The sequence below is a fragment of the Eptatretus burgeri genome, chromosome 3 (assembly GCF_056783735.1).
Source record: "Eptatretus burgeri isolate ZD-2024b chromosome 3, Ebu_testis_v1, whole genome shotgun sequence".
NCBI classification, from domain to species: Eukaryota; Metazoa; Chordata; class Myxini; order Myxiniformes; family Myxinidae; genus Eptatretus; species Eptatretus burgeri.
Window position 1 is genome coordinate 116,836,009 of NC_140963.1, and position 27,539 is coordinate 116,863,547.

The following is a 27,539-nucleotide window of genomic DNA, read 5'->3' on the forward strand; positions in this document are numbered from 1 at the left end:
TTGAACATTTTTAGCAGTTTGCTTGCTCTAAACAGAATCATTAGCACTAGACAGGATCTTCTGAATTTGTAAGTTCCACTTCAAATCTATTTAAATAGTAACCCCGAAGATTATATGGTGTTGAACTTCTTCAAGTGGTATTGCTTGCAAAGTCAACTGTGGTATCTGGGGTGGGTTTTTCATCAAACAAACTTGCATGCGGAAACATTTTTCTGCATTCATTGTCATGCTATTATTGTTTGATCAATTTTGAAAGTCATTGACGACGTCTTGCATAGCTGTTCCTGCTTACCTGTCCTTTGTATTTTCAACTATTGTTATATCGTCGACATACTTAAGAACCAAGATGAGATCTACCACCTGTTCCACTTGAGGCATTGCACCATTGATCAAGAACCAAAAAGCATAGGGGAGGCCTAAGTTGGTACCTTGAGATACACCACCCATAATGATTTTACTGTCTGACAAGGTACCTTTGTAATGTACAATCTGATTTATTTAGTTCATGAAACTACAGATCCAAGGAATTAAAGCCAGTCTTATATTTAGATCTATTAATTTATTCACTACAACATTATGACTCGGTTGACTCAGGTTTGACTTATGTCCGACTCAGTTTCCTTGGCATGCTGTTTAACACTAAGAGCTTCCTGTGATGCAACTTGGATGGGCACTAAAGTTTTCTTAAAACTGATTTTTAACTGTGTAACTGCAAAACAATTTGAACCATCTGAAACAAAAAACTACAAACCCACCTTTGCCTTTATCCCCACTACCTTTGCCCTTTGCATCAACTGAACTGAGCAGAGGTTTGATACAGAAGTTGGTGAGGGTGGAGGTCACATGAGCGGTGGTCAGAAGCAGAGGATCTCGATTGCACGAGCTCTCGTGCGCAATCCTCGCATCCTCCTCCTTGACCAGGCCACGTCGGCTTTGGACAATGAGAGTGAGGCTATTGTACAGGCTGCATTGGACAAGGTACGCCCTATCCGCAATCACGAAGAACAGTGCAATGACTGGTCAAACATCACAATGGGAACAATGAAAATTGTTGAATAATGAGTCCTGTGCCTTTGTGAAATTTTACTAAAGCAGATTTTCAACTTGCTGTTTTGATGAAACGTTTATATGAAAATACATGACACGAGTAATCAATCGAATGCCTTTATGTGAAAAAAATTAACGTAAGACGCTGGATGTATATATATATATATATCTTCTTCTTCTTTCGGCTGCTCCCGTTAGGGGTCGCCACAGCGGATCATGCGTATGATCCACATACTGATTTGGCACATGTTTTACGCCGGATGCCCTTCCTGACGCAACCCTGGTCACCTCTTACGACACAGGGATAAGGTACACCTATTTTAACCGGGGTATACACCGGCCCAGTATACTGGTACTCATTTTGCCGACCTCGGAAGGATGACAGGCTGAGTCAACCCCCTGGTGTATTCATTCAGTGGCCCAACGGGGCTTGAACTCAGGACCTCTTGGATCCCAAGCCGCTGCCCTAACCACAGCGCCAACACCAGGCGCGCATATATATTGTTGCGGTATTCGCGCCCGCCGGCGTGCTGACGGCCACGTAACTCGAATCGCGGCACGTCGCCCACTGGACGGACAATCCAGTCGTGACCCTCTCGGACTAACGCCGGGAACCAGTCACGGGTGGACCTTTCGGTCTCACCGCGATCGAGCCAATCAGCCCCCGCGTGGGATAGGGTTGCTCGCCAAATTCGACCTACCTAAGTACCCACGCGGAGGGTAGACCGGGCGATCGCACCTCGCCGCAGGTCGACTTCGGACACGGGCCACTTAAGCGACCCGTTCCGTACTATCGGGATAACCGAGCGGTGTTATTCGTCGACCTCGACGGTTCGATTAATTATCGGGTGTATTCAGCCCACTACCAACCCTTTACGTGAAGCAAGATGAGGATTCAAAGAAAGAAATGACGAAGCGAAGCGGGAAACAGTTCAATAATAAAGCACATTTATTCGCGGCACACGGGAAGCACACAAATACAATTCCACCAAATGCACACAGAAAAGACACAATGTAATTTACACAAAAAGCAAATGTAAAAGCGAAAACACAATGCAGAGCTAATACCGACTACCGAGCACACGGCAACACTTATACAATTCTACTTCACAGACGGCGCCGACAACACATACCCAAAACCAAGGAAAAGAATACCCTCAAGGATGAGGCGGGCCTGAGGCCGAGACCAGGTCGCGCCTACCCATCTGGTGATGAGGAGCGGCGATGGCGCCTCAACTCCGCGGGCCTCGCGGACAGTGTCTGGTAGGGGGTGGGAAAGGGGCCCCCTTGGTCGCACTATCTCAGCGCGGGGGGAAACAGGAGGGGGTTGCTGATGCTCGGGGTATAGAGGATCTTTATTATCCCGCGACGAGCGTCTCCACCTCGGCCAGGTCGCGCTGTCGGCCTCCCTCGGGTGCAGCTCCCTGCACGACGCGAGCACCCCCTCGTCTGGTGTCGCCGCCTTTCCACAGCTCCGTCCCCTCCGTTCCGACTCCAACGCACACGACGAGCAGCTCCATCGCCCGCGAAGGCTTGACTCTGTTTCCGACTCTCCTACTCTCCGCCTCTCCGCCTCTCGACTCTACTGACGAACACGGTCCTTTTATCCCCCCGTAGCTTCGCCTTTGACCCCCTCCCTTTGACCTTTCACCTCGCTCCCCATTGGCCCGAGAAAAAGTGGGCGTGAAGGCTTTTTGATCCATAAATTTGCATATATCGATCGCCCTGGGGGCGGGGCCAATTCGCCCCTCGCTCACCGATTGGACGGCAAAAAGTGGGCTTGTGTCGTTTTTGATCCGTTTTTGAAGCACAAAATCCGTGATTTTGTACACGCTGTTCGGCGCGCGCCCTGCACGAGTCCAACACCGGTACCCACAGCGGGGCAAGAACGGTGGCGATGCGACGGTTGCGAGGTGTGACGGGAAGGTCGTGGCGGTTGTGGTGAAGCGGCGTTGTGGTTGGTGGTTGATGTTGTGGTTGTGGTGGTAATCATGGCGGTTGGTCCAAAATAAAGATAGTAAAAGAAAAACGGCTATCCTGAAGAGTCGCAGCACGCATAAATGACATGTATTCCCACTAGACAACGGGTTTGGGCCTAACTACACATATACTTGCCGAGATACCTCACCTAAGGGACCTGAATGGTGGTTTGCGAATTTGGTAACCACAACACTACCCCCTCCCCTTTTTACAGACTCGTCCCGAGTCGTCAAATTTTCGTGTGCCATCATGTGTAGTTTTCCCCTAGTACATTTTACCTACGGATCCCTGAGTGTGACATTCATGGTATCCGTGTCCCCAAAATAAATAACCTGAGGGCTGCGTAACTACCTAAACAAACTCACTCACACGGACGACTTAAATAAAATTGCCGGCGCTAAGACATACATGCCGGGGGCGCACTCATATTTACAGTACATCTTAACCTTAACTTACAAATTTTACACTAAACCATGGCCCAGAATCATTGAACTCTGCAAAAAGAAAGCAGTTAGCAGGGAGCCAGGCTGCTCGCATGCAGTCTCTGGCTCAAAACAATGCAGGTGACAGGGAACGTGGCTGGCTGCTCACACGCAGTCCAAGGCCTTCCCTTTTGAACTGAACGCAGTGAACCACAACGGTGCATGGGCTGCACAAACGCAGTCTCCGTGCCAGCTCAAGTGGCACACGCAATGAGCATAATGAATGGATGGATGAACACAAACACGGTGCACGGGCCGCCACTGCTGGCCCGTGTTGTAGCTGCCAACAGGGCAGTTCTCGCAGCTTGCAAACTGTTGCCTTGCGGATCCTGGCGCACATGGAAATGAACAGGGGGGGCAAAGCAAAAATTGAACGGGGCGGTGAACGTGGGCAGTGGGCATGGCATGGCAAAGGCAAAGGCAGCAGGCAAACACAGCCTGCAGAAGAAGGCCGCTGCAGGCAAACACAGCCGGCAGATGAACTGGCCGGCACAGGCCTTGCAGCACAGCAGCTGCAGACGATCCAGCCGGCATAGGCCTTGCAGCACAGCAGCTGCAGATGAAGTTGGCCAGCCTTTGCCGTTCCGTGGAGGTTGGTGGAGGGAGTGCGGTGGTGCTGGCCACTTGGAAGGCGGGCTCGGACCTACCTACCTGTCTCCCTCCCACCTATCGCCTTTGCCTGTCACTGTACATACCCACTCCCTTAATTTGTCAAACCCCAATTTAGCCCCAACTTATTTTTTTGTTGTTTTTATTTTTACTTCCCCACTATAAATCGTCCCCTAACCCCCTTTATCGTCCTTGTTCGGCTAACCTATCCTGTCACCTAGCCTACTCCCAACCCCTACGTTCCCTTCCCGGAGGGGAATAAGGGAGAGCTAACGTCCTGTGTCGAGGCCCAACGAAGCCTCAGAATGGCCTCCCCAGAGTTCGGCGATCTAACCCAAAGTGGGTCCAGCGGCCCACAACGACAGCGAGGGGATGGATGGTGCGGAGGGGTACATCTCCTAATCTACCCTAACCATTTAACTGTTAAACTACCCCGGGGCTTTCAACAAGCGCCTCTCGCTTAAACTATTGGTTCTAACAACCCAGATTCCCGTCGCCTGTGTTGGTGTCCTCACAATTTCGGGCCTCGCCCCCAATTTTCTCTCCGTGCCCTCACACGGTCTCCTGGCTGGGACACGTGGCTCCCTTTGGCAGGCACGACCCTCTGCCGAATCTCCCGCTATGGCACCCCCGGGCACTACACTGCCTCCGAGCCTACCAGCTCCCTAACACCGGGGAGTGCCCCCATGGCACCTCCCCTGAAACGCACACGTGGCAGGCCGGCCTCCCGGGCCCCTTTCCGAGGGTCACCCGTGCCCACAACACTGCCCACGCGGCTAATGGCGCCCCGGGCCCCCGCACCAAGCAGGCGCACCCGTGCCCACTACTCTATCCCGGCCCCCCATGGGCCCATGGCCTACCGCGGCCGACTAGCCTGGTGCCCGGGGTACCCACTCAGCGATACTCACCTTTCGCAGCCACGCTCCCAAGCCCGTCAACAGGGCTCCTGCACCCCTCCAAATGGGTCTCGAGCCTACTTTCCCACCAACAGCAAAACGACCTCCATTTTCAATTTGACTAACCCAGCTAACTCAATCTACACTGACCCCGGGGTCCCTTGGGCGGGAGTCACTCCTCCCCCCAATCACTCATCGCACCATGCATTCCCCATTCGCTCCATACACACAGACCCGCTGGCCTCACTCACTCAACAAGCACATGCTTCCACTTCACTTACCAACAACTCTTCAACACACTCACCGCTGAACTCTGCCATTCTTCTAACTACATCCCCTAACTAACTCGTGCTCCCACGTCGTCCCTTAAACTAGTAGCACGTTCCTTTTAACACTACGTAGCTAAACTACGTCCCCTCCACACATCCAAAGTCTGTCACTGTTCTCAAATGTCCCAAAAATTATTTACCCAACCTGAATCTCGCTACAATCCCTCTAACTAATCCATTCCACGGACTCCATGAGGACTTACCCCTGCCCCATGAAGTCGGTCTAACTAAGCTAACCCTTCCCCCTAACTAGTTTCCATCCTGTGCCCAGGCCAAGGGGGGTCTTCCACCCCTTGCCCAGGAATCCTGTGCACCCGAAAGTGAGGCTTGTTTTTTTATTTTTTTTTTCTTCATGCGCAGCACCTGCGCGGCAACTCAGAGCTCGCGCACTTTACACCTGCCCGTGACGTCATGCAGCTGCACGTGTACCTCATCCCTCCTTGGACGGTACCATCCGGCCGGGATACCCCTCCTGCCGGATTCCAACCACACGTGCAGCCATGACGTCACCGTGCGCATAAAAAAAAACACAAGCCCCACGTCTCGAGGGGTTCCCCACGCGAACACATGTGCTTTGCCCGTTGGAGCTTAACACACACGATCGCGTGGAGAACCCGTCCGGTCCAAATCCGTTTACCTGCCTAAACTTTGTCCGTCCGCGGGATCGGCAAATCCACCGCGTGCGTTTCCGGACCGGGACTTCACTCTCGCAAGCGAGCACGTGGCGGTCTCGTGCGTTGCACAGCACGGACCTCGTGCTCCCTGCTGGGTGAACCCGGCACGGTCCGCGAAACAACTACAGCCGCTACTCGGCTTTCGTTCCTCCCATGTCGCCGTCGTCGCCATTCGACCCACGCACACCTGCGTGTTACGACGCACACAGTCCACTCCATCACATTCACACCGGGAGACGCGGCTGCGTGCTCCCGCATGCCAACCGACATCTCCCTCTCATACCGCTCTCTCACACACACGGTCTCCCTTGCACTCGGCCGTTCACTCACGCGTGCCTCACTACTCACACACGCGGGGGCACTCACCCACGGTGCCTCATCCACACACCGTGCCTCACTCACACACGCGGGGGAACTCAACCGCGGTGCCTCATCCACACACGGCGTGCTGGGAAGCACGCACTCCGGCACCATCGCCACCACACCACTCACACACGGGGTCGCCTCCACACACGGGGACGCACTCACGCCTTGCACCACACACACCGGGACAACCACACTGGGGATTCGTGTCCCCACAAGGGTCTCCGGGGCCTCTATACCCCCCAAGCTCTCCGTGCACTCGTCCACAGCACCCGTCCCCTCAACCTCGCAAAGCACGACCGAACTCACCTGGTCGTGACTCGCCTCAAGGGGGCATACTCCCTCCCCTCGTTCCTGGAGGAGGCCATCCAGACGCTCGCACTGGGTCTCTACCCAGTCCGCCAGCTCACCCCCATTGTCCTCCACTACCTCCGTGTGTGTGTGTGCGTCACTTACCCCGTCCAATTCACCCTCTATCTCCCGTGTCTCAACTATTATTATTTCCTTTGTCGTCACCTCGTGTCTCGTCTCACACGTTTTGGTCTCCCCATTTAATTTTTCCCTTTTGGTCACCGTCGATTCCTCTGTCACGACCCTCGCCGAACACGCCCCCCGAATTATTTTTTTACCCGCCTCCACCGCGGGCCTGTCAGCCGTTGCACCCCCTTCCAGCTCGTTTGCTCCCACACGTGGAGTCGCCATTCCCAGCTCCCTGGTCACGGCCTTCATGCCCGCCTGCAGGCATCGGCCCATGTTCTGCGTCTCACCCCGGAGTTCTTTCATTTCTTCCCTCATTTGCTGTGTATTCGCATCCAATTTTTGTGTATTCGCATCCATCGTCGTTTTCACTTCATTTGTATCCATCTTTTCATCCATTTTTTGTGTATTCGCATCCATCTTTTCGTTCATTCCTTTCATTTCGTTTTTCATATTCGCATCCATCTTTTCGTTCATTGCTGCCAGCATGGCGCATAGCTGGGCCATGTTGGATGCACTCAGCTGAGCCGTTTCGGCAAGGGTTGGGGAAGGGTTTTGGTGGAGAGGGGGGGGGGAGGTGTCATACACCGCGGCAGCTGCCGCACCCATTTCGGGCTCTGGGTTCAGTTGGGCGAGTCCGTGTTCCTGCACAATCAACAATTCCTGCTCGGGGATTCCATCCTGGACCATGGATTCTACACATTCTACATCCATTTCTAATACCCCCGGCTCCCGCTCGCCTTGAGACGCCATCTTGCTTCTCGTGAAGGGTTAATTTAACTCGCTCGTAATTTGGAGGGAATCGGGGGTCGCTCCTCTCACCCCTGGACCGATTCCCGTGAATTTAGCCGGAGACAGGAGAGCCTGTTTTCCTGTTCTCCGATACCAGTGCCGCGAGGAGGGCGATGAATTTGTATCGCACGACCTGACACCAGTGTTGCGGTATTCGCGCCCGCCGGCGTGCTGACGGCCACGTAACTCGAATCGCGGCACGTCGCCCACCGGACGGACAATCCAGTCGTGACCCTCTCGGACTAACGCCGGGAACCAGTCACGGGTGGACCTTTCGGTCTCACCGCGATCGAGCCAATCAGCCCCCGCGTGGGATAGGGTTGCTCGCCAAATTCGACCTACCTAAGTACCCACGCGGAGGGTAGACCGGGCGATCGCACCTCGCCGCAGGTCGACTTCGGACACGGGCCACTTAAGCGACCCGTTCCGTACTATCGGGATAACCGAGCGGTGTTATTCGTCGACCTCGACGGTTCGATTAATTATCGGGCGTATTCAGCCCACTACCAACCCTTTACGTGAAGCAAGATGAGGATTCAAAGAAAGAAATGACGAAGCGAAGCGGGAAACAATTCAATAATAAAGCACATTTATTCGCGGCACACGGGAAGCACACAAATACAATTCCACCAAATGCACACAGAAAAGACACAATGTAATTTACACAAAAAGCAAATGTAAAAGCGAAAACACAATGCAGAGCTAATACCGACTACCGAGCACACGGCAACACTTATACAATTCTACTTCACAGACGGCGCCGACAACACGTACCCAAAACCAAGGAAAAGAATACCCTCAAGGATGAGGCGGGCCTGAGGCCGAGACCGGGTCGCGCCTACCCGTCTGGTGATGAGACGCGGAGCGGCGATGGCGCCTCAACTCCGCGGGCCTCGCGGACAGTGTCTGGTAGGGGGTGGGAAAGGGGCCCCCTTGGTCGCACTATCTCAGCGCGGGGGGAAACAGGAGGGGGTTGCTGATGCTCGGGGTATAGAGGATCTTTATTATCCCGCGACGAGCGTCTCCACCTCGGCCAGGTCGCGCTGTCGGCCTCCCTCGGGTGCAGCTCCCTGCACGACGCGAGCACCCCCTCGTCTGGTGTCGCCGCCTTTCCACAGCTCCGTCCCCTCCGTTCCGACTCCAACGCACACGACGAGCAGCTCCACCGCCCGCGAAGTCTTGACTCTCTGTTTCCGACTCTCCGCCTCTCCGCCTCTCCGCCTCTCCGACTCTCCGACTCTCCGACTCTCCGACTCTCCGACTCTCGACTCTCGACTCTACTGACGAACACGGTCCTTTTATCCCCCCGTAGCTTCGCCTTTGACCCCCTCCCTTTGACCTTTCACCTCGCTCCCCATTGGCCCGAGAAAAAGTGGGCGTGAAGGCTTTTTGATCCATAAATTTGCATATAGCGACCACACTCCAACGCCCTGGAGATACTTGCCGAGATACCTCACCTAAGGGACCTGAATGGTGGTTTGCGAATTTGGTAACCACAACAATATATATATATATATATATATATATATATATATATATATATATATATATATATATATATATATATATATGAAAAATAAATGTCAGACGCTTTGTGGAGATGCTGGATATTCTTATGGGGGCCCTCGAGGCACTGAAAGAGAAGTCGAGGCCACCTGGATTATATTTTCTGGGTCAAAACTAAGATCCAAGCTTTCAATGACATATTGGATGCTGCGATCTTGTCTGTACCTGTTTGTGGTGAGAACGTTAAGGTCATGGAGAGATTCACTTACCTTGGCAGTGATATTAATGTCTCCACATGTGAGCCAGAGTTCAATAGATGTCTGGGTCGAGCCTGGGGAGTCATGGAGCCACTAGATCATGGGGGTGTGGTGCTTTTGGTACCCGTTGCCAGAGGATGAAAGTCCACATCTTTAATCCTTGGATCTTCCAGTATTGCTTTACAGATGTGGGACTTGGACTCTGACCAAGGAGCTGAGATGGAGACTTAACTCCTTCAGAACCGGATCTTTTGGGAGAATTCTTGGCTATCTCTAGTCAGACTTTGTGTCCAACGTGCAGTTGCTGAGAGAGACTCAAATGAGATTTGTTACCTGCATAGTCCTTGAGTGTCAGCTGTGGCTATATGGACATGTCGCTCGATTTCCTGACGCTGATCCTGCTCACCAGATTCTCTCAGTGAGGGAGCCTCGTGAATGGAGGAGGCCAACGGGCCACCCACGTGACTCATGGTTACAGCAGGTTGATCAGCATTCCAAGAAGATAGGGATGGGCCAGGCATCTGCCTAGGGGATGGCCAGACAGAGTCCCCTGGAGTACCGGCGGAAAGTGAACGTAGTGACATGCTGCTCCGGTGTATGCTCCCATACCTGACCTCACCTTCCAGCAGACTGGAAGGACACATCAAATCTGCGAGCCAAGGAGATTAAACAGAAAAAAATCCTCAGCCTTGACTTCGGCATGCCCAACAATACCATTCATCCAAATACCTCACTTGGTAAAACGAGTCCCACCTTCACAATCTTAAAGTGGACGTACAGTCGTTGTGGAGCCTGCTTGCTATGCCAGAGTCCTGGGGAGGGCGGGGCCAACACTTGGAAATGGGGGAGGGGAAGATTGGACGGAGGTAGGTGGTAGCAATGAAGCACAAAGCTCCTTTTCTGCCTGGTGGATGAGGCCGAGGAGGAAGGCCGTGGAAAAGCAGGAAGGGAAAGACGAACAAAAACCCAGGACTAACAGGACAAAAATTATAAGATAAATAATTAGACAAGATGGGGGAATAAAAATGTGCAAGACAAACACAACAGGGGTACAGAGAGCGCCTCAGCCAGAAATGCATGCCAAAGAAGCTCCCAAGCACGTTCCACTTGGAAATGTCAAAAGCAGTCAACATATCAATGAAAAACAAGGACCCACTCACATCTCTCACTTGGGAATATAGGGAATAACCAATTAGCTCTCACCTAATCAATTATCTCAGGTGGCTTGGATTATATAAATAAATCGAAGAAATCAATGAAACTAGTCCAGTAGCTGAGGGGTTGTGTAGCATTAGGATTCTCATGTGTGTATTATTTGTGTGCTCACATGTGTGCTGATGCTCATGATTCACCAATAAGCAATTAAACCAGTCCGGAAGCTGAGGGGTGTGTAGCATTGACATCCTCATGTCTGTACTATTTGTGAACATCTTTACAGCTGTGGAGGAGCTCTGGGAAGGGTTTGAAACAGCAAAGGGCTTACCTTGTGTAGCCTTTCATCATTGCTTCATCCAGCTTCTTCGGCTCGAAAAGCATATGGGAGGAGTCAATTTATTTATATAATCCTAGCCACCTTGGTTAATTGATGAGGTGAGAGCTAATTGGCTCTTCCCTCCATTCATAATCACAGGTGAGATATGTGAGTGGGTCTGTTTTTCATATATATATATATATATATATATATATATATATATATATATATATATATATATATATTTCTCATATTGGGATATGATACACATTCCCCTTCATAGCATGTGAAGCCCAATAAAATCATACATGGATACACTATGTTTCTATCTTTCTCTAAAGAAACAAAGATTGGGGGTACACCTCAGGGTTAGCTTACTAGTCTTTGAACTTAGTCGTCTGGCTTTGATTCTTGATGCCACTTTTAACTGACATCTTGTGATTCATAGACAGGGCATTGCACTGTTGAATGCATTGGACGTACTGTCCTTCATAGACGATGTTAAACTAATGATGCTCATAAAGGTCTGTTTACTAGGCAAAACAAATACTACTAACCTTTTAAAATACCTCAAATGGTAGTTGATCCATCCTGAATTAAAGGAGACTTTACGTTTCAAGCTTTACCCTTAGTCAGAACAAAGAAACCCTCTCTTCAGGTATTAAAATGCTCACGGCCTAGTCACAGGGATTGCAGTTGCCTGCAAGAGGAGTACATAGAGGTGGTGGTCAATACTCTTGACAGCGTTGGGGGTTCACAAGAAATGGGGAACATTTCTACAGCCATGCAGCAATACTGAACAGGTTGCACATCCATTGCACTTTGTGGAAATAGCCGCTGAGCACCTGTGCGAATCAAACCCACACGAGCGAGAGCGACGACACTTAATTTACCCACTCCACCACCAACCCGTTCCAGAGGAGTTTCGGAGTTATTATTATTATTATTATTATTATTAATAAATAAAAACAATTTTCGAAGATCAAGGTTTTACTCTGGCACTTGTGTTTTCCATGATCCTCACATTGCAGGTCCGCCAGGGTCGAACGACTATCTCAGTTGCACACAGACTCTCCACGGTTCGAACTGCAGATGTCATTGTGGGCTTTAATCATGGGCGTGCTGTCGAGAGAGGAACTCACAATGAACTTATTAGTAGGAAGGGTGTCTACTTTACATTGGTAATGCTACAGAGCCAAGGAGACACAGAGTTAAATGAGGATGCCAACACTCCAGGTGTGTACAATTTATGACCATTATGAATTTATAATACATTAAACCATTTAACAAGAAAGGGAGAAATCGGGAATAGTGAGTTTCGATTGTTGGGTTGACTGACTGGACCGAGCTGAGGTTTTGGATCTAATGATGTTGACACAGGGCCACGGTTGTGGACCCACCATTTGGAGAGGTTCTGTGCTGAAAAGGTTGAAACCTCTTGGAAGACTGAAGGCCAGACAATTATCTGGGCAGTTGGAAAATCTATAAAACGCTTACAAGTCAACAAAGTTTTTACTTTAATTTAACAACTATTTTGAGGTTTGCAATTCAAATAAGTTAAGTAAAGGGTGTGTGTGTGTGTGTGTTTGTGTGTGTGTGTTGTTGGTTACGTCCAAATGTGGGTTTCATAAGGTGGAACAGAGTCCTCCCAGCTCTCAAAGTATCCACCTCCATCTCAGTTAAGGATCGTGATTCATGGGCAAATTTGTGAAGTTTTGTTGTTCTCAAAGTTTTGTTCCGAGGGCTCTTTTGAGGATCGTCACCGGGCCCCAGACAGCTTCCAACTGCAGTTCATTTGTAGTAATAGTCCCAGGGATTGTTCCGAAGATCTCTGTAAGGTTCTGTTTTATCATTCCTGTGCTGCAATAATCACTGGTCCAATTTCAGATCTCTTCAGCTTCCAGTATCTTTTCACTTCATTTTTGAGATCTTGGTATTTGGTCATTTTGTTGATTTCTGTGTTGTTTAGGCCAAAATCACTGGGTACTGACACCTCAATTAGCAATGCCTTATTTTCTTTTTTATACCTCAGTACTACAGTACATCCCGTCGCAATGCTTTGTATTCTATGTTCACACTCGATGAGATCATCAGGTCGTACGTGAGCGTGACTTCCTTGTTTTCAGTGATTGCTTTTGGTTCATGTTTCCATGAGTTTTCTGGAACAAGGATATTGAGACTTTTGCAGTTTCCTACATACTCTGTTATGTTTTTGGCTGCACAGCCGCACTGACATGAGTTTTTACATCCCAATAGGAGGTGGCTCGTACTTTCTGTTTCTAAATCACAGTTTGCCTGGGCGATATCTCAGCTATCCTTTAAGCTAGGAAGCTGAAATTTGGGAACAAAAGGTAGTATCTGCTTTGGCAAAAACACTATTTTTTATTTTTAGATTAATCAATTAATTGATGAAATACTTAATTTTTTAGCGAATTATTTATTTATTTATTTTCTTTCCTTTCTGGGCAATATCTCAGGCACCTTTTGAGCTAGGAAGCTGATATTTGGACATGACAGTGACCAAGTGATTTGGCTCTAATGGGTATTTTTTGATTTGTAGATTATCAATTAATCGATTAATTATTTAATTTTTCGATTATTTTTTTTTTAAGTTACAGATTTGGATGAAACTGGTGGTTGAGGTGTGCTATTAGCCAATTGATTAAGAAACTGTTACACCAAACAAAGACAACTCTCAACTCAAACTGAGGAATGCCATTCAAACGCATTTCCTCTTCAATGTCAGACTTTTACAGTGTCACCTGAGGTTCAGGTTTCACCCAATTCCGTCTCCATGTGTGCTGCATGGCAGCATCACCAGGCGCCAAAAGCGCCCCGGTAATGTCGCACGCTGGAGGATTTGGTATTTATTTATTTGGCATGGGGGCAGTGTACTTTGCATGTATCTGTATGGTTTTTTTTAATTTAGGAATTTATGTGCCATTGACACAACTTTTTCGAATTTTTGGGATGGCACAATATCTGGTCATCTTTTACTGGTCCAAGAATCTCATTCCCCCACTGATTGCTCATGTCATGAATGGAATTTACAGTGGTAAATGGCCTTCTTCTCTGTGCTCCAACATTCGTTTGGGTTCCTCTTGCGTTTTTAGAGACAGGTAGTACCCAGCGTGTGTGTGTGTGTGTGTGTGTGTGTGTGTGTGTGTGTGTGTGTGTGTGTGTGTGTGTGTGTGTGTGTGTGTGTGTGTGTGTGTGTGTGTGTGTGTGTGTGTGTGTGTGTGTGTGTGTGTGTGTGTGTGTGCGTGTCTATGTTAATATGGATGACTTGTTTCTTTAGTAGCTTTACGAGCTAATAAAAGTGTTATCGACATAGCATACTTTTATTGTGGCTTGCAGCAAGTAAGCAAGAGATCGAGGATGCTGCAATGATTATACTTCGTGAAAGAAGTTTACGGTCCAATCAGCGGTGAGACTTATTCGAGAAAATATTTGCATTTGTTTCAAAATTACATTAATATGATGAGTCTCATGAGAATAACTAGATCTATCTCTCTCTCTCTCTCTCTCTCTCTCTCTCTCTCTCTCTCTCTCTCTCTCTCTCTCTCTCTCTCTCTCTCTCTCTCTCTCTCTCTCTCTCTCTCTCTCTCTCTCTCTCTCTCTCTCTCTCTCTCTCTCTCTCTCTCTCTCTCTCTCTCTCTCTCTCTCTCTCTCTCTCTCTCTCTCTCTCTCTCTCTCTCTCTCTCTCTCTCTCTCTCTCTCTCTCTCTCTCTCTCTCTCTCTCTCTCTCTCTCTCTCTCTCTCTCTCTCTCTCTCTCTCTCTCTCTCTCTCTCTCTCTCTCTCTCTCTCTCTCTCTCTCTCTCTCTCTCTCTCTCTCTCTCTCTCTCTCTCTCTCTCTCTCTCTCTCTCTCTCTCTCTCTCTCTCTCTCTCTCTCTCTCTCTCTCTCTCTCTCTCTCTCTCTCTCTCTCGTGTCCAACTGCTGATCAGCCATCGTCAGTTCATCCCCTACATCACCTTGCTCTCTTACATAAGCCTTGATGCATAAGAGGTGTAAATTACAATGCGCACATAAACAACAGTCTGTTTAAATATGATTAAGATAATTGTCTTTCATCAACCAAACACTAAATCACAACAATCATTATTAATGAGGACACCAACACTAAGCATGTGGAAAGGAAGAACTGCATCACACCTTACAGGTAGACGCCAAGTGTGGATTTTATTTTCAGAGACAAAGTAGCTGCTGTGGGAAAACGTGTGAGAGAATCAGAAAGAGATGAGACATGTCCAATAAAGTGTGGGAAACATGAAGCCAACATCACCACTTTCATGTATGATGGAAGTGAGTTTGATTTGAAAGGTGACAGGGAACCAATTGGCCAACAGTATGGTGGAATTGGCACACCTGCACAACCCTTCCAACTCAAAAAAGTGTAGACATCTATAAACTACCAATGCTCTCTGACTCTCAGTGCCAAATTATTTTTTTTTCATGGGTTAACGATCGAAGCAATGATTCTAAAAAGTAATCCTCAGCTCATTCACCAGACTCGGTGGAAAAATAGAGCATCCTCTCTTGAGACTCGGAGGTTTGTGGTTCGAGCCCCGGCTGAGTCACACCAAAGACTGAAAACAGTACATGCTGTTTTCCTGCTTGATGCTGCACTTACACTGCAAGTGCATAGGTTGGCAGCCATTGTGCAGACTCACTGGACCTAATGGCCTGGCCCTGTGTTTGAAGTTCCTTGGAAGGGAATTCCAATTAACATAATTATCGACATGCTTTTTGAAAAAAAATGGGGGGATATTGTAATTGGCTCTGTCTGTTTCTCTCTCCGTCTGTCCGTTCGTCATGCTATCTCCTCCTAAATGGTTGTGCAGAAATTCACCAATCTTGGTAGTTGTGATCATTACATGGCACGAAGGTGCTATCGCAGTATTATTTTTCGTCATACCCCCTGGAGCAGGGTCAAAAGGTCAAATACCAAAAAAAATGCAATTACAGGCATATTTCTAAACATTTTTTAATGAACCTTTGTACTGTATATGGAATCAACATTAGGGGCGCATGAAATATGTAATATTTTTTTTGATTTGAGCCTTGGTTCACGCCTCAGGGGGTGCGGCTTTAGGGTCACAGGAGTCCAAATGGAAGATTTTTTTTTTAACTCAAAATATATTGGGTCATTCCTGGTGGAACGTTTTAGCCATCTTTCAACTGTGCTTTAGGTGGGAAGTGTGGGGGATTTGCGATGGCATGCCATCAACTTCGCTTGAGTTATTATTAATATTATTATTTATTATTATTATTATTCACAACCTTGTACGTCGACTCGGCCTATTTCCAGACAAATACAACTAACAAGGATAATATACTATGTTGTGAATATCACTGATATTTGTGAGAACAGGCAAAGGCATCATACAGGATCACAGTCCTTGGGGACAGGATCGCTACGCCAGCGATCACGCTCACATTCCCAACTGTCCAGCTCTGCTCTCGACGGTGCAATGGTGTTGGCAGCATCATCCGCAATCCCACTCACCTTGCAGGATCAGGCGGATGAAAAGGTAAGAGTGGTGACGATTTCCTGAAACACCTTTCTGATCGTGGCTGGGCATGGTTATTCCACTTATATGTCTATTTTCAATTATTTTGTTTGATTTTTTTTTTTGTCCTGTTTATACATTTTCCATCTGTCAGGAAATACATTAAAGCTCACTGTTACAAACAGTAGTCATGTGACTATAACATTAGTGGGGCAACTTAGCATAACAATTGTGAATTTTGTGAGGGAAGCACCAAATTTGGCACACGAGTAGCCTATCATATTATGAACAGATTTGGATATTGGGCCATCTCAAAATTTTTGATGGCAGTGGAAAGTGGCTGCCACAGCCATCAGCGGCTGAATTTGAGATGGCCCAATATCCAAATCTGTTCATAATATGTTAGGCTACGAGTGTGCCAAATTTGGTGCTTCCCTCACAAAATGCACAATTGTTATGCTATATTTAGCTAAGTTGCCCCACTACATCTCAAAATCTTACCTGTTGATGTGCTGAGAATTTTTTTCTTCTTAATGTGCTTGTAACTTAAAAAAAAACTTTTATAACGGTAGATTTTGGATGTCATAATCTTCATATTGTATCTATATTCTTCATTCTGCTCAATGCCATCCAACGAACCCATTCCTGTTAACATCATGACAATGTTCAAGCCTTTTTGTGGCTGTCCTGTATTATGTTTCTTTACCTGTTCAAAATTTGCTCTGAAGGAATTATTGCATTAACTCTGCGCATTACCTGCACCATTGTAATGTTCATATCAACTGATGCTTGTTTTGAATCAAAGTGAAGTCGAGGTGGCATGGAGGGAGAGGATGCTATTGCGATGTTGATACCAAGAGTTGTACTAAATTACAGTCCAGTTGTGTACCTCACTCATGATGGGGAGTTGCAACAAATCGCTCTTATAATTGTTGTCGCCACTTGTGCTATCAGGAGATGGCGGTGACAGAAGTTCAAGACAATGAAGAGGAACAATATGTACCCCCGGCGTCGATGATTCGTATTCTCAAATACAACTCACCTGAGTGGTATTACATGTTGATCGGAGCATTCGGTGCAGCAATAAATGGAGGAATCAACCCTGCCTTTGCTGTCATCTTCAGTGAAATCCTTGGGGTTAGTTCTGATTTAATTATTGCACCAACACCAAGCAAAGGCCACCGTATAATCGTCCAATCTGAGACGGAGAGACAATCGGTGACATGATATCAACTGGTGTATGATGCTTTGTGAAAGTGTTAAAATAATGGCCGAGCCAGATTCTTCATAACATTCCGGCAGACAGACTTAGCTTACTCCATTTAACCTGCAAGAAGAGATCATGTCACTGTGGTTCTTATTTCTGACCGATTTGGTTTCTGTCTTCCTGATTCTTCTCTTACTTCTTCTTTCGTATCCAGCACATGACTGTGGTTTGCCATCATTTGCTAGCATCATGGCTGTGTCACTGATGCGGTGCTGCCTGTAGGTGAGAGCAGGAATTTGTAATTTGTTCTTCGTGTCAGCGCGAGCTCGCTTACTCTTCAATGTAGGATCTTGAACATCCACCAACTGTTGCAACAAGATGCCCAGTGTAACGTCCATCCAAAGGACGACGCTCAAGTTGATGATTGCCTTGCATGAGAAATACCGCAATGACAGTTTATAATTGCGACGAGATTCAAACAGGATAGACAGGCCAGTGGCGAGTGCGTGGACCTCCAGGCTATTATGTACACACACAATATTGTGGTATAAGTGCACAATATTGTCTGCTACTTAAGCTTGGATGCAAGGCTCAAATCCCATACACTTGGATGATTTGTCCGTTATCTCGTAATCAATGTTTGAGTGTCCTCATATGTCTTGGATGTAAAGAAGAATGTCATCCGTGAGCCTTAGTTAAGGTAGGAAACAAAACTGCCCTTTATTTTGTTTTTGAAATGTCTACCATTTCATGTACATGTTTCTTGCTTCAGGGCCAGGACAACATGAGTCAAAAGGATTTTATCTTTCCAAAAACTTTCCCCCAAAAAATCACCATGCTTTTGTAATTGCCTTTCACAGCCTGGTGTTGGCTTAATGGTTAGGGTGGCAGGCTTTGGGTCCTAGGCTCCTGAGTTCAAATCCCGCTCAGCTGTTGAATTAACACCAGGTGGGGTTAACTCGGCCTGTCATCCTTCCGAGGTTGGCAAAATGAGTGCCAGCTTGCTGGTATACTGTATCGGAGTGGCGACCCATCCAGGATTGTGCCCAATAGCCAAGGAGACTGTTTAAGCAGCACCAACGCTCTTCACAGAGTATGGTCCCAATCTCCTTCTCCTCTCCTTCACAGCACACATTAAAACTTCTCTTTATTGTTCCACTTGATGTCTTGCCATCGATATAATTCCTTGCCTGCTTCCCCACAGACATTCACATTACCAACAGAAGCAGAGCAGAAGATGATGGTGAACAAGTTGTGCAGCCTTTTTGTCATGATCGCTGCAGTTTCTTTCGTCACGAATTTCTTGCAGGTTGGTACACTCATTTGCTCCTGTCCTTCACTCCAACTGTTGATCTATTGTGAAAATTTTTTTTTCCTCATGCTTTGAGGAATCATGTGGAGGCTTCCCCCTCACTTCCCCCTCCTAAAGAGGTATAAGTTACCCATCTTTCCTCCATGTGCCTTGAAAAGACAATGCTGGACATCTTCCATTTTGCATACAAGGCGTGCGCCATCGACGCGGTCGTCCCTGTGTTATAATGTGCAGGGCTACATGTTCAGCAAATCTGGTGAACTGCTTACTCGCCGGCTGCGCCGGATTGGATTTGGGTCGATGTTGAGACAGGAGATCAGCTGGTTCCATAATCCTCACAACAGCGCGGGCGCCCTTTCAACTCGCCTCGCTACAGATGCCTCACAAGTTAAAGGGGTGAGTTAGACCATATTTAGGATCTATAGGGAAAAGAAAATTCAGTGAAATGTATGCAAATATCCAGGATGCAACTTGTGATAGCTTTTACCGGATGTTAAAATCTATTTAATAAGATCCAATGTCTGTGTCCGTTTTGTATCTCCTCCCAAACCACTGGTCACACAAAGTTGGAAATGGCACCATATTAATCACCAAGGATACAGGCAGTGCAGGGTCAAGAAAAATTTAACTTGGACAAAAACATTTTCATTATTCACATCGAAATGGCCAGACAAAGCAAGCTTGAACTATCCTTTGTGTCGCTCGGTGACAAGTCGCCAGATGCTGCTAATTGGCTGTGTGAGGCTACATACAATGTGCTTAGCTTTTGACAAGTGGCATCAATACACCCTTGCCGTATCTGTTTCCCATTCTTAGAATTTCAAAATAAAAAAAATTATATCTACAAACAACACAACAAAAAGTGAGCCTGGGGCCCATGGGCTTGCTAGAATGGGACGCGTAATAATTTTTGATGGAATGACCTGGACGTGCTTTCTGACTTTTTTGCTCAATAACATCAATAGTTTGGACATATACACACGTAGACCTCTCATTCTAGTTTACTGTATTTGATTCTCCCCAAATCATCCTTTGTTCTTCCACAATGTTTTTTTTTTTTGCTCCCCTCTTTTTAATCCCATTCCATTCCATTCACCAGTCACTTCCCCTCTCCGTTTCCTCAATTCCCACACAATTTATTCCCAATATTCTTTGTTTTCCAGGAATGCTGTTTTAACTTCTGGATACACGTCTTTTCCATTCTAGCTTTATTCTAGACAAATTTAATTTGGTTTTCTTCCCTCCTTCTGTTTCCTTGTCTGCTTCTTTCTGTGTATACAATGGTGAGGCTCGTGGAAGAGCTTGCTAGCTTTACCTTAATCCTTACTAGAACACCCATTCCCTATGGGAATGACAGGAAGGGTCATGTTATTATCCTCTGTGGTTTGTATGTCGACATTACAGTAGATCTAGGCTCAGGTCCGTTGGTGATTAGTCTTTGGTGAATGCGATAAGCATAGAATGCCTCAAGGATGTCGGGATTCCCCCATGTTTCTTTCATTTTAGTGTTAAACAGCAGAGGCGACTGTTAAAAAAGGCAATCATACGTGTTTGTGGTTTATAATATTGTTTTGCTTCCGGTAAGGTTTTTCTACAAAACGCCACGATAAGCTATTTATGCACGTTAACATGGCGTTTGCCCAAGGAGGAAAACCCCTTGGGGAAGGGGCAAATTAAGTTGCCACAACCTCCATCGTGTGAGCCTTTGTCCTTCTGTCAACTTTGGTTGAGATTGGATAAGTAACGACTGAATGTATCACTGTCAAAAGAACAGACAGACAGACAGACAGACACCAAATTTCATATTTTAGTATGATGATGATTATAATTCTTCCTTTATTCAAACAATGTTAAGAAAAAAACGAATCTTGTAAATCTATAATCATGTGATGGAGATGTGGAAGATTTCTGCCAATTACTCACCTCCTCCCGCAGTTCATTCTCCCTCCTCACCACAATGGCCTGGTTTGTTTAGAGTATTTTCATTTGACGGTCAAATTAGAAACATTTGCCACTTTGAAAAGAGACAGAAGATAAAATACTGTCACATGTATGGACCTTCGCATATGACAAATGGGCTATGCCCCCAAGATATCCAAGTTGTCTGATTGATCGCATCGACCGTGGGGTGGAGACATTTACACCAACCAACTCTCTCGCCCCATTTAAGTCATCACGTCATAACAGTGGTAGAAAACAGGATGCCGCACTCACTTTCCTGATTAACAATTTAGTTAATAACAATAGTGCTGAACAATAATGCGGACAATGCAATGATCACTATAAACATGACAAAGACAAAAGCAAAATTACACTTGAGGAATACTAGGGCGAAGTACACGAGACATGAATCTGACCGGAGCCATGACCGAAGACGAGCATAAAACATGCACTTATCTATTATCAAAGAAAGTACTTCTGAGCAATGGTCACAGAGGGCTTGGTTAGGAATAGCAGAGGAGTGATGCAACGTAATAAAGTAAAATCGAGGGTAAAGTAGAATAATGGCAGTGATTACATTGATGGCCATTCAGTGACACGTTAATGGTGTGGCGAGCTCCTTGACTCTGGGTACCAAGCGCTTTTGCGAGTTACAATTGTGTCCAAAGCTCCCCTTGGCCTATACTCCCACACACTGTGCCATGCCGAGCAGGGCTGGATTTAGGGGCAGGGGGCCGAGGCAATTGATTGGGCGTGCCGGGATCGATGGGGTACTGGCTGCTGGGCTCGGCCTGCATCTGCCACAAAGCTATAACAAGGAAATGTGATGTAGGAGTAAGCCATTCAGCCAATCATGCTTGCCAGACACCAAAACCAGATTTTAAAAAAATCTGTGAAGTCAACAATTTAATTTCATTGGGGCAATGGGGATGAGAAAAGTGTCGCAGACTAAGGCATATCACTAGGTCCAGGGTGTTAAAATGAAACTAGAACGACACTCCTCTGTAGAGCACATACCTCTGCCAGGCTGAGCAGTTTACGTTTTGTATCCCACTGATAGGCAGGATCTGGAACCGGACCTGAACCAAAATCGAATGAATTTGTCCAACACATCCACCAATTTTTGTCTGAATCTGTCCATAACTTTTTGAAATATCCTGCTATATCGAATTTTTGGCCTTATCTCTCAATAGTAATTGAAAAATTCAAAAAATTATTGGATCTGGGTCTTCACTAAAATAGAATTGATTCACCTTTGTCATACACCCAACATGTCCACCAAGTTTCGTCCGAATCCATCCATTAGTTTTTGAAATATTCAGCATACAAACAAATGGAGAGACAAGCATGGGTGAAGACGGAACCTCCGTCCACCTCCAGTTACAGAGATAATGAATTTTAATTTTTTTTGTGCAGTGAAGGGGGGGGGGGCAAGGGGGTCACTTACATCCCCTTTTTACAGTTCTCACTGCTTCCTAAATGCAAAACTTTCCTCTGTACTCCATTCTTCAAGCCATAGGTTGGCATATATCGCTCTGCTCAGAAATTACATTCCATTTCCTAAACTTGAGCGGATACCAGAAAACATTACCGCACAACCCTTTGCTTTCAGTCGCTTACCCAATATCCTGTATTTACAGTGCCTTCAGTAAGTATTCACACCCCTCAACTTTTGTCACATTTTGTTGTTCCAGCCCATATTTAAAATTAAATTTTTTGTCACCGATCCACACAAAGTACCCCATAATGACGAGGTGAAAACATGTTTTTCGAAATTCTTACAAATTCATAAAAATGAAAAGCTGAATGTCTTGTGTCAATAAGTTTTCAAGCCCTTGACTATGACACTTTAACTTGAAACTCAGGTGCATCCAATTTACTTTGATCATCCTTGAGATGTCTCGATAACTTGATTGGAGTCCACTTGTGGCCAATTGAATTGATTAAACATGATATAGAAAGAAACACACCTTTCTATGTATGGTCACACAGTTGACAGTGCATGTCAGAGCAGAAACTCCACCGTGAAGTCCAAGGAATTGATCGTATAACTCCGTGATATAATTGTGAGGAGGCACAGATCTGGGGTATGGTAGAAAACAATTTCTAGAGTATTGAAAGTTCCTGAGAGCACAGTGAGCTCCATCTTTAGGAAATGGAAAGAATATGGAACTGTCTAGACTTCCTTCAGCTGGCCGTCTGACCAAACTGAGCAACTGGGCAAGAAGGACCTTGGTCAGGGAGGTGACCAAGAACCCAATGACCACTCTGACAGAACTACAGAGTTCCTTGGATGAGATGGGAGAACCTGCCAGAAGGACAACAATCTCTGCAGCACTTCATAAATCTAGGCTTGGTGGGAGAGTGGCTGGATGGAAGCCACTCCTGGGAAAAGGCATATGACAGCGTGCCTGGAGTTTGCAAAAAGGCACGTGAAAGACTCTGAGAGCATGAGGAAAACGATTATGTGGTCTGATGAGATGAAAATTGAACTCTTTGCCCTGAATGCAAAGCCATACTTCTGCTGGAAAACGAGCACAGCTCATCGTCCATCCAACACCATCCCTACCGTGAAGCATAGTGGTGGCAGCATCTTGCTACGGGGATGCTTTTCAGCAGCAGGGACTGGGAGGCTTGTAAGAATGGAGACAAGTACAGGCAAATCCTTGAGAAGAACCTGCTTTAGAGTGCAAAAGACAAACTGCGGCGAAGATTTACATTCCAACAGGACAATAACCCCAAACATACAGCCAAAGCAACACTGGAATTACTTCAGAACAAGATCGTGAAAGTTCTTGAGTGGTCCAGCCAAAGCCCAGACTTGAATCCCATTAAGAATCTGTGCAAACACTTGAAGATTGCTGTTCACCGACTGTATTTTTGAAAAACCTCCGAGTATACTTTACCTGCATTATTTGCTCCTATGTGTACCACAACCAACATCTTCCTGCCGTGACCCGATACAATGTCATTTAACCTTCCTTCAATCAGTCAATGCCTCTAACTCCTGCTCCTTCAAAACTGCACAGAACTCTGTCTGCAATCCTTCTTGCAGAGTGAAAAATCTACATATTTAATCGTTGAATCACCCACAAAGACTGTTTGCTACCTACTGTATCTATTGCTGCACCCTCACCACTGCCTGTACTTATTGCAGCCTCACCACTGCCTACCCTTGCTACCGCCTCACCATTGACTGCCTTCATGAACCCTCATAAGGTATTCAAAAGTTGAACAAATGTAGAGGGGACGCCGAAGACGCCCTTGCTCCAGGCGTCATTTAATCTAGGGCCAGCCCTGGTGCCGAGTGTGTGCCTGGCCACTCTGGCACCCCTCTTCCACCCCCACCAAAATTCCAACGGGCTTTGTGTTGAGCTGACTCAGAGCTCCATGCAGAACTGCCGTGGGATTTTCGTGCACCCTCACCAAACTGAAACGTGCCCTTGCTGAACATTACAGTCACACTCTCATTAAGCGGGAAACGCCTCTTGGCACTCCATAATAAATATCTGGGGGCAGTCATATCCCCCCCCCACCCCCAGTGCCATCATAGGGGTCCACCCTGCCTGGGAATGATGACCTAAGCAGGGAGAGGTGGAAGGTGGGGGCGAAGGGGGACAATGTGGGCACTGTATTCAATCGTCAAGATTACCATGTGACTACGTGCATATATTCACACCATGCATACAAAGATGTGGCATTATCGATAGCAATCACAACAATACAAAAAGGGTGGTGGGTTTACACCCCTTGCCCTACACATTGCAATACCTTATACTTTTACAGGGTCGAATAAACCTGAAATGATGCATGCAAACCACACCACCATGTGCTACTGATCATGAAGAAATCAAATATCACTGAAAACATACAAATTTATTTTGGCCTTCATGCTTAACAAACAAGAATAGCTCGTGGTACATAGTATTGTGAAAACAATGTATGTTCTGCAATGCAAACATTTTGTAAATGTTGAATTATCCACTGATATTGAGTTTGTCACAGGCAACTGGTGCCCAGATTGGAATGATTGTCAATTCGATGGCAAATGTTGGCATGGCACTCACAATTGCCTTCATCTTCAGCTGGAAGCTCAGCTTAGTCGTCATGTGCTTCTTGCCATTGCTCGCCTTTTCCGGCGCCTTGCAGGCCCGAATGCTCATGGGCTTTGCGAGCCAGGATCGTGGTGCTCTGGAGAATGCTGGCAAGGTAAGATGTGTCACAAAACTTTCATGTTTTCCACTATTTTCCTTTGATTCTTCCAAACAGAATTGTTAATTTACCTCGAGCTTACCTATGTTTCCATTACATTTATGTAGGTAGCGTGTAGCTGCACTTATCGGGCCTGTCTCTTTTATCGTTCCGCCATATTATCCTGAATGGAAAGTGTGATCTAATCTCTGCTGCCATGCGAGTTCTTGGCACCATTGCTATTTTATTTGTGAATCAATTTGAGGATGGAAAAGGGTATGTAATTCATCAGTATGTCAGTGAGTGTGTGAGTCCACATGCAGATCTATTTTAATATAGATCGTCCATGCTCAGATCCACTGATTATATATATATATATATATATATATATATATATATATATATATATATATATATATATATATATATATACACAACCGTCACTTCATTGATGGGGGTATTTAGGGGGGAGAGAGAGGAGGTGAGGGAGAGAGATGAAGCGAGGAGAGAGGGAGGGGAGAGAGAGGTGGCAGGATGGAGGGGAGGCTCGGAAAGGGGGAAGAGAGAGAAAGGGGGAGGTGGGGAGAGCTATGCTTCACCAAACGGAGAGAGAGAGAGAGAGAGAGAGAGAGAGAGAGAGAGAGAGAGAGAGAGAGAGAGAGAGAGAGAGAGAGAGAGAGAGAGAGAGAGAGAGAGAGAGAGAGAGAGAGGTGAGGTGAGGTGAGGTGAGGTGAGGTGAGGTGAGGTGAGGTGTGGAGGTGGGGTTAGTTAAGAGAATGATATGTTGTGCTTAATGACCGAACACACGCACAAAAAAACTCATGTCAGAACAGTTGTACACACAATCATACAACAGAGTTTATAATGTAATCTGCTCGTACATCTGCAAAAACTTTGATATCCCACTTCAAGAAAATTTGTGGGAACATGAACCAAAAGCCATCACTGAAAACATGGAAGTATCTTCCGCTCACGTACGAACTAATGATCCCATCGAGCAAGAACATCGAAAATAAAGCATTGTGACCAGATATCATACTGAAGTACAAAAAAAGAGAAGAAGGCATTGCTGATTGAAGTGTTAATCGCAGTGATGTTGGACGAAACGATGCAGAAATCAAGAAAATGACCAAACACCAAGATCTCAAGAATGAAGTGAGAAGATCCTGGAAGCTGAAGAATACCAAAGTTGTACCAGTGATAGCTGGACCTACAGGAATGATATCAAAGAACCTCACAGAGATATTATACCTCGGGGCAATAAACATAGGGGTAAGATACAGAGATATTAAACATAGGGGTAAGATAAACCCCTGGGCACTCACCCGTTGTGGCTGGATAAGATAACCAGGCAACCACTGGTAGGCAAGGATGACCCACAAAATATACAATGGAGAAGAAAGTAAATACCTCTGGATTGTTTTTTTCTTAATGCCATGAACAAACCTTGGTACATCACTGGTGACAAAGATTGTCGTCAACTTTCATTAGGGCTTCAAGCCAAATGGCTGAAGCCCTATCGAATTCGTTAGTATTATTATTATTAAAGGCGTTTTTATGTTCTACTGACCGATTTTGTGGCAGATCTGGAGGGAAAACTGTTGGATGAAATTCAATGAAACTTAACACCATAATAACTCTCCACCTGAAGTTTATACTATGAAACATTTGATGACTTAGGTCACGTGGTATGGTGGCCATATTGGATTTTCTCTAAAACCTAAAAACATCTTCTCCAGAACGGATAACACGACAGCCTCAAACTTTTGCACACACTTGCATTGTTCCATGGGAATGTTAAGTTGTTAATTTGGTCGAAATCGTTACATAATTCATATGATTTAAAATTATGCCTATTCGCCTCATAAAATATGCAAATGAGAGTTGAAAAAATTTAATGACAAATTTAGATAGCACATAAACAGGGGACTCCCAATATATTTATACTATGTCTGTATTTGACTCCAGTGAGCCCCCAGAGCCCCCCAAAGTTGAAAATCACCCATTTTTGAAATGTCATAAAATGAAAACAACACTTGGATGAAATTCAATGAAACTTAAACACGTAATAACTCTCCACCTGAAGTTTATACTTTAAAAATTTTGATGACGTAGGTCACGTGGTATGGCGGCCATATTGGATTTTCTCTAAAACCTAAAAACATCTTCTTCTCCAGAACGCATAACCCAACAGCCTCAAGCTTTTGCACACATTTGCGATGTTCCATGTGAATATTAAGTTGTTAATTTGATCAAAATCGTCACTAAAATTATATGATTAAAATTATGCCGATTTGCCTCATTAAATATGCAAAATAAGCAAATGAGAGTTGAAAAAATCGAATGACGGATTTGTATAGGTCTGAAAGAGGGGACTGCAAATATGTTTACATTATGTCTGTATTTTACCCCAGTGAGGCCCCAGAGCCCCCCAAAGTTTAAAATCACCCATTTTTGAAATGTCGTTAAATGAAAACAATGGTTGGATGAAA

At 46.0% G+C, this 27,539-nt stretch overlaps 1 protein-coding gene across 7 annotated transcripts in view; it reads left to right on the forward strand.

The window, feature by feature from the left end:
• Window positions 1-27,539, forward strand: part of ABCB11 (ATP binding cassette subfamily B member 11) — a 168,955-nt gene that overhangs the window by 87,779 nt on the left and 53,637 nt on the right. For all 7 annotated transcript variants that reach the window (XM_085875228.1, XM_085875225.1, XM_085875230.1 and 4 more), the window contains 8 exons: window positions 808-978; window positions 11,915-12,119; window positions 14,241-14,310; window positions 16,258-16,417; window positions 17,351-17,533; window positions 18,808-18,912; window positions 19,150-19,311; window positions 24,862-25,065. In XM_085875228.1, coding sequence (XP_085731354.1) covers window positions 808-978; window positions 11,915-12,119; window positions 14,241-14,310; window positions 16,258-16,417; window positions 17,351-17,533; window positions 18,808-18,912; window positions 19,150-19,311; window positions 24,862-25,065 — 1,260 coding nt within the window. The remainder of the gene's footprint in view (window positions 1-807; window positions 979-11,914; window positions 12,120-14,240; window positions 14,311-16,257; window positions 16,418-17,350; window positions 17,534-18,807; window positions 18,913-19,149; window positions 19,312-24,861; window positions 25,066-27,539) is intronic.